The 7995-nt window shown below is 36.4% G+C and overlaps 1 protein-coding gene across 2 annotated transcripts; it reads left to right on the top strand.

The window, feature by feature from the left end:
* Positions 1-474: 474 nt before the first annotated feature.
* On the top strand, positions 475-3801 carry LOC104613003 (chaperonin-like RbcX protein 2, chloroplastic). Of its 2 annotated transcripts, XM_010280679.3 has the most exons (6): positions 475-639; positions 779-1158; positions 2030-2121; positions 3070-3127; positions 3209-3274; positions 3377-3801. In XM_010280679.3, exons 2-6 carry the CDS (start codon positions 817-819, stop codon positions 3500-3502), a joined length of 684 nt encoding a protein of 227 aa, XP_010278981.1. In that variant the 5' UTR covers positions 475-639; positions 779-816; the 3' UTR covers positions 3503-3801. The 2 variants fall into 2 exon arrangements, with proteins under 2 accessions (XP_010278981.1, XP_088755621.1); XM_088899495.1 differs by having other exon boundaries at positions 475-1158.
* Positions 3802-7995: the final 4194 nt, after the last annotated feature.

Here is a 7995-nt window from a genome sequence, read left to right as displayed (position 1 = left end):
TTTCGCAGTTCAGTTTTCTTGATTTGATTCGGTTTTTCAGTTTTTCATGAACACCCCTACTAGGCACGGATGCGACTGTAACACATTAAAGAAAGCAGTTTCATTTTTTGTTATAGAAGCGCTTTATTACAATTTTAACCCTCATATTTGGTGATTGTGATTCCATAAACCTTAATCTTATTACTCGTTGATAAATTATAGTGACTTAATCATATTTCCAATTTCTGGAATAAACTCTTGAAAGGTTATTCAAGATTCATTAATTTGAAAATTTGTCTTAATTACCCACAAAGCATTATTCAATATTTCTTACTTGCATTGGAACCTCCTTTTAAAAAGATCAAATCAAACCTTCCAAAGGTTTTGGAATCTTACACGGCACCAGCAACACGAGATCTTGACACGTAGGTTAAAAGGCCTCTAAATTTGAATACCGTCCAGGTAGGTAGTCGCCAGGAGAGAGGGTCAGAGCGGGCTGAGCTTTGATGAGTGAAGAAGAGCTAAGGAGTCATTTAGGACCTCAAAAAATCGTCTGGTAAGCATTTAACGGTTTTAAGGACCCCCACTCCCCCAGAAAAAAAGGCACCTGCATTGCTTGTTTTCCACCTCCACACTCCACAGCCTGTTTTCTCATTCCAGGTTCGTTCTCCTCCTGCAATTCCCGGTTCATGAATCTTACTTGGCTTGCCAAAGGCTAGATACTCAAATTTCGTAGGTACCCACTACTGTTTTTGTGATTTCTCGTGGTGGGTATCCCTTATTTCGATCTGAGTTGCAGGAAACTGGCAAGAAATTGTTGTTTCAGGGTGTGAGAGGATGGTAGGAACTCTATCGATCGTGGGATCGTCGATGGTCGACTCTCATGCCTGCCCGTGCATCTGTTTAGATGCTCTTTCTTCATCTAACATGAGTTTCAAGAGTTCCGGGGATCTGGGGTTGTACAGAAGTTTAACCGGCAGGAAGCAATTACGGCGGCCGGGGACATTGGAATTGAGAGCCAGTTCTTTTGTTGATGCTTGGGATGAGTGGCGTTTTTCAGCCAAAGCAATCTCGGGTTTTGTTAATCAGCGTTCCAGGAAACAGAGAAAAGCTCGGCGTCTCGTGATCGTCAACGAATTGGGTGGACAGTACGAGGATAGCTTCGAAGATGTTAAGGCGGTGAGATAACTCATCTACCTCAGCTATTATTGTTTATTTTTGGCATTTCTGGATAAATTCAAAGCAGAAGCTTTTGGGGATTTTAGACTTGATGAGGTCTCCTTTTTAGTTTCTTCATTGCAAATTAAGTAATGGGGAAAGAAGAAATGAGTGTTTTTTGGCTACCATTAGTCCATCCCTCATCTAATTCTATATGGAGAATGAAGATCTTCCTCCATTACTAATAAATTCTTAGCATGATGACTTGGAATGAGTTAATGTTCTCAGATTGAAGTGAGTCATAAGTTCAATGGAAACAACCAAAATCATGTGCTGATATTAGCAGTAAATTCCTGTATTCATTTGGAGGATCACTTTGTATACCCTCTGTATCTGAGGCTAATGATAATTCCATTGTAAACAGTTCTAGACAGACGGAGTTGGCTCTATGTTGTATGGATTGATTATAATCCTTAATGCAATTTCCTTCACCATATTCTATTTGCTTCTGCAAAGAGACTCCTGCATGTGCTGGACTATATGCACCAAAAATAGAGTCGGAAGGTTGAAACCCAAATAAACATGCCTTTGAGATGTGATCTTGAGAGAGATATTTGTTCAATTACAAGCTACCATTGTGTGTATATGTAATAATTGCATATTCTCTTGAGAAATTTGTAAACAATGTTGCTTGCAAATGTGCAATATTGAATTCCCTATTGACAATTCTGCATTTCTAGCTGTCTGTTTGCTTGTTATTAATTCTATGGTGGCTGAAGCTTGGGAGCCTTCAGAGAAATATATATTGAAGTATTGAAACATTGTCATTCTTAATTCAATGCATTATTCCTGTCAAGCTATTTTATTCTGACCAATATTCTATTTTTTGCAGCAAATACTCAACTATTTCACATACAAAGCTGTAAGGACTGTTCTTAACCAGCTTTATGAGATGAACCCACCAAAGTACAGGTGGTTCTATAAGTAAGTGAACCATTTTCTTCCTTTTCCTTGAAAAGACTCCAACCACAATGCCTTTCGTGATCATTCCCATTTAGCACTTACTCTTATCTTGGTTTGCATTCTCATGCATTTCGAGCATCCGCATACCAAGTCAAAAGGTCATGTCTGAACAATGCTTAAAGTTGCTTTGAGTCCAAGCTTTTGAAAAATCAACGATTTTCCCAAGTCAGCAGTAGCAGGGTGTATTAATTCCTCTTTTTTTCTAGAATGTATTAGAGTGATCAATATAATTTGACATGGTTTCAAGAACATTTTTCTATCTATTACATTCCTTAGGCATGTCTAACATCCATAATTCTTCATATTTACTACTGAATTCAGTTTTACAGATTTTTTTTTTTGATAGATGAATTCAGTTTTTATAGCTGGGTGAGTCAATTTAGAGTAAAATATTTTCTAATTTTGGCTAGTAAATATTAGCATTGAACCATGTCAGTTGTGTCATTTTGCTATTTATCTCTACTTTGGTAACGAGAGATATTGAATTAAAATGGGGAGACCACTATCCTCCGACTAAGATTTTGCTATTAGTCAGGACTGAGGAAGAGGATCAAATCCAGACTTCCATAACTTCTCTTGGTTTGTTCAATAAATAGATAATAGAAACTCCCTGTATGGATGTACTTAGTTTACATCCACAGAATCAGAAAGCAAAGCTCTTGCATTGATGATGCTTGCTGTGAGATGACAAGGACACTCAACATCTTTGCTCTTGAGAAGGTTGATGAAATTATGACATTAATACTTTAATAGGATTTACCTTCAATTGCCAATCTATCAAACAGGAGTGAGAAGACTATTTTGGATCCCATAAGTTTCTGTCTCATCTGATGATGCACGGAGAAGAGGATGTCAAATGCACCAATGAGCTATTTTCTTCTAACTCATGTTTCATTCACTTTTTGACAGTTTTGTAGCGACAAATAAACCCACAGATGGAAAGCGCTTCATTCGTACCCTTGCAAAGGTAGAGAAACTAACGCTATAACTTCTGTGTAGCTTATGTTTTTGGAGTAATAAATCTTCTACCTGCACGTGTAATTGGCAGGAAAAACATGATCTAGCTGAAAGAGTGATGGTTACCCGCCTTCACCTGTATGGAAAGTGGATCAAGGCAAGCTTACTAATCTGTTATTCTTACAAAGTTTCACTTTTCTCTTGTACCTCATAATAAGTAATCCTTTTTTTTTTTGTTTTTCTCTGATGGCATATAAAGAAATGTGATCATGCTGCAATGTATCAAGAAATCTCCAATCAAAACTTGGAGTTGATGAGGGAACGACTCATAGAGACTGTTATATGGCCGTCTGATGACACAAACACACCAGAGAAGATTGGGTGATGGGTAGCACTGTTAATTGCATTGATGTGCTCTTCTTCCTTTGTCACTTTCAGTATACTAGAGTATCCTTTGGTTTTTCTCAACAAATTAGGTTCAAAAGGTGTATGTTATTTTCCACAATCTAATAAAGGATGTTGAACATTGTATTTGTATATGTATATGAAGGAAAAAAAAATAGCAGCTTCATCCTGGATGGACATAAAGCAGTAACTTGACTGATGGATGATTATTGTTTCTCGCTTTCTGTTTTCATTGGAGGTTGATAGAAATCCCTGGGAGTTAATGCTGGACATTGTTCATATTTAGGTCAATGATTTTAAGGTTCTTGAAAGTTTACATAAAACCTTATAGAACTCCAATTTTAGTGCCCATTTAGGAGGTCTTTAAGGTAGCAGCTTCTGGCTTTATGGGGTTGGCGTTGGCCTGACAAACCCCGGAAGGCGCAAAATAACTTTCTTTCAGTCCGAGATGGGGCTTTTTGCTGAAGCCTCTCCAAGACAGCTTAGTGAAAACAGCTCAATCTAAGCTTTAGTCCTCCATATAGGCATTTAACATGCTCTCATCACCCTGGATTCTTTCTTGGTCCGACCGGTGAGCTTTAGGTCACTCAGAAAATCTTCCAAAGGGGGAAGGTATTAGACTCCACTATGGTGCGTTTGAAATGATAGGTATTAAAACTCAGCGCACTTTTAATGATATTTAATGTTTTGTAGGGTGATCTGTTCGAGAAGGCTTCAGCTTTGATTGTACAGCTTTCACTAAGCCGCTTTGAAGAAGCTACTAAAGCCAGATTCATTGTTTTTTCGTATGGGTTGTTAGTTATTTAGAAGTCTAGCTGTTCGCGTTTTGGTCTTTTCTCGTTTGGTTGAGAAAAGATCTAGTCGCCAAAAAATGTCTCCCCAAAAAGATGCACAAAACCCATTTTGGATTATCTTGGGGAAACTCCAAATAGAAAATTTCAACTTTTTGCACCACATCGTCACATGGGAAGTTGCACCTTAACTAAATGGTCTTCAAGTTACTAAGATTTTAATACAAAAATTCACATTATCTTTTGACCGTCAAATCTATCAGATCTTTCAAAAAATACTTATCAAACTGTACCTAATTTTTTGACTGAATGAAACTAAGGCAAGGAAGGCTTTTCACCAAGCTTCCCATGTGGTACTTACTTTATAAAGTCATAAGCCACTGCATGAGAACCCTCCCAAACGAGCACTGTGGTGGCGTGTATAAATAACCTTGTCAAAATATAATAAACCGATGTTGAATTGTTGATGAAGTGTTTCACTGTAGCTGAAACGAGATTTTGGTGCGTTCCAAAATCTGTTATCTTACTTCCTTTAGATGGAGACGAATTTCTGAGTAGTTTTCAGTAGCTCTAAATTTACCACGTCTTCTCAACTTTTTTTAGTTCAAAGTTAACGGGAGTCCAGACTTAGGAATGGCAACGGGGCGGGGTTAGGATGGGGAGCCTCTCCCCATCTCCGTCCCCGTCCCCGTCCCCGTCCTTGCTAACAGGGAGAAGGTTAACCCAATCCCCATCCCTACAGGGATCCCCATTCCTCGTGATTCTTTATAATGCTAATCATTTTGTTTTTGTTTTTTATTTTATTTAAAAGAATAAAAATAAAATAATTAATATTTACAATCGTATTAGAAAATATTCAAACATATTCAACCATATTTTTAAAAATATTAATATAAAGATGTATGTTTACATATTTACATATATAACGTATGCATACATATATACATATATATTAGTGGGGATCCCACGAAGTGGGGATCGAGATCCCCACGGGGTGGGGAGTGCTCTCCCTGTCCTCGCCCCATCCCCGCTAATAGGGATGAAAATTTCCCCATCCTTGTCCCATTTGGGGCAGATTACCACAGGGATTAGGGAAATGGAGAAAATTCCCATCCCTATCCAGATTTAAATGGTAGCAGACAAAAAAAAAACTTTAATTTTCTTTTTACAAACTTTTTCCTTCTTGCTTCTTTCTCACTCTCCCTTTCTCTCCTCGCTCCCACCAACCTAACTAGAGACTTTACCTTGAACTGTAAAACCAATTATATGATCCAGGAGTAGGGAGTGAGAGATGATCAACATGATAAGGAGGCAAGCTTCTGTCAAGACAAATCAAAGAAAAGAGAAAATAAGGTAAATAGTGATGGAGAGAGAAGAGAGAAGAGAGAGACATGAGGGAGGAATTGCCGCATCACACTACAAAGTCTCCCATGAATCTTGAAATGGATTATTTGAGATGATGTGGTGCGTTGCTATTGGAGGGTTCATGTCTCCCATGGACCGAAGAATCCATAGAATGCGAATTCAAATATAAACAAATAATAACATTCTTAGGCCATGTCTGGGAGTGCTTATGTTAAAAATAAATGCATAAAAACAAGTGCTTATTGGAGTAAGCACTTATTTGCATTTGGCACTCAACTTTTTCAAGTGCTTATTTTTTAAAATAAGCACTTATTTTACAATGGGTGTTTGGTGGTCTTTTTTTCCAATTTTAAAAATGTCCAATCCAAAGTGAATGAATAAAAGTATTTCAATAGAAGTGCTTGCATAAAAATGCTTTTATAAAAGTATTTTCATAAAAGTGCTTTTGTAAAAGTACTTCCATAAAAGTGCTTTTGTAAAAGTACTTCCATAAAAGTGTTTTTGTAAAAGTACTTTAATAAAAGTGTTTTTATAAAAGTACATTCGTAAATTGCTTTCATGTAAAAGTATTTTTATAAAAGAGCTTTCGTAAAAGTACTTTCATAAAATGATTTTGTAAAAATCATGTAAAAGTACTTTTATAAAAGTGCTTTCATGAAATTACATTCATAGAAATGCATTCATAAAAGTTCTTTCGTAAAAATACATTTATAAAAATGCTTTTGTAAAAGTGCTTTCATTAAAGTGCTTTCGTAAAAATACTTTGCTTTCATAAAAGTGCTTTCGTAACAGTAATAATATTGAAAGAGTATAATTGGTATTATAAACATTTAGCAGGGACAATTCTGAGAGAAAAAATTAAAATGAGTACTTAATGTATGAACGCTTAAAAGAAGCTGAAAATTTAGACTTAAAAAATGAACCCTTATTTTTAAAATAAACACTTATTTCTAACTTATTTCCCAAACACCAATAAGTGCTTAATGGCCCCAACCCAAATAAGCACTTATTTTTAAGCACTCCCAAACATGGCCACTCGAGTGGGCCAATTGAGTGTTTTTGGGTCAAGCTCTTTGGTCTCTACTATTTTTTGTTTCTTTAAACTTTGTTGTCTCTGAGATTAAAGATTGCCTATTTTTTTGCCCTCAATCCCTCTACGCATTTTCCATGGGGTTGAAGCAATCTCTTACATTCATTGATAATAAAGTGGTAAAAACTGGCAGCAGTCCAGCGGATGCCATATATTGTGGATTATCAGTACTGGTCATTCCATGGGGTTGAAGCAATCTCTTACATTCATTGATAATAAAGTGGTAAAAATTGGCAGCAGTCCAGTGGATGCCATATATTGTGGATTATCAGTACTGGTCATAATACATCTCTGAATGAAAGAAAAAAAAGGTGGCCGTTCGCCATGGAGAATGTTCTCAGTATGATGAACCAGTTAATAGCCCAGATTGTTCATCTAGTAATTAGGCCATGTTTCTTTTTACTTTATTTGGATAAGTACATATACCCATGCAAGTACATATCGGCTTCAACAATTAGGAGAGTAAGGCCCTGTTTGGAAATGTTCTCACCTGCTCCGATTCTTTTAAAAATTCTTGTGCTAGAACAATAATTTCTTATTCCTTGGGAGTAATAAAGACATTTGGCAAATTTTTCTTCGAGAACGGATTTTTGTTCTACAGAAATAAAAATAACATTTAGATAATGAAACTATTTCTTAACATCATTTTTGCAAATCCACCCACATTAAGTCTAAAATTAACCATAAGAAACACATGTCATGTCATAATGATGTCTTTATGTTGTCACTACATAATCATTGATTACTTGAGGATCAAAACAAAACATACAAGTAATAAAATAAAAGCCCAATGATATGGAAACTTGACATCTGTTAGAGATGATTGTTGTCGGAGATGTAAGTTTGGGTGAATCTAGCCAAAGCAATGACAAGTATAAAACAAAGCAATGATGACTATAAAACTAGATACAATTAAAAGGAATACAATCTACTTGGGCAAATTTTCAAAAATTTCTTTTTCTCCCATCCGGGACTCGTATTCCCTAATTTAGAAAACTGCATTTTCAATGTTCGTTCTTGAAACAAAACCGGATCATATCTGAAACCAAAAGGGAAAAGAGGGATATACCTGATACAAAATAACAGTAACTTCCAGCGTAGGTGTTCACGCCCAAAGAGAAAACTAAAACCCGCATCCACTAAAGATGACACAACGTATGGTGAGGGAGGGTCAGTAGGATAATTCTTCAGCAAGAATCAAACAAGGGCTGGTGAGCACGACTTTGA

This window comes from Nelumbo nucifera, chromosome 2 (genome assembly GCF_055504915.1).
Source record: "Nelumbo nucifera cultivar China Antique chromosome 2, China Antique-T2T, whole genome shotgun sequence".
Taxonomy (NCBI): domain Eukaryota; kingdom Viridiplantae; phylum Streptophyta; class Magnoliopsida; order Proteales; family Nelumbonaceae; genus Nelumbo; species Nelumbo nucifera.
The sequence above is the reverse complement of the archived record's forward strand: the minus strand, read 5'-3'. Positions and strand labels throughout refer to the sequence as shown.

Excerpts from the sequence above, each read along its gene's own strand:
- LOC104613003 (XM_010280679.3), top strand. The coding sequence starts at position 817 with ATGGTAGGAACTCTATCGATCGTGGGATCGTCGATGGTCGACTCTCAT. Across the intron at positions 1,159-2,029 it reads GCTTCGAAGATGTTAAGGCG|CAAATACTCAACTATTTCAC; the intron begins GTGAGATAACTC and ends TATTTTTTGCAG. Across the intron at positions 3,128-3,208 it reads TCATTCGTACCCTTGCAAAG|GAAAAACATGATCTAGCTGA; the intron begins GTAGAGAAACTA and ends TGTAATTGGCAG.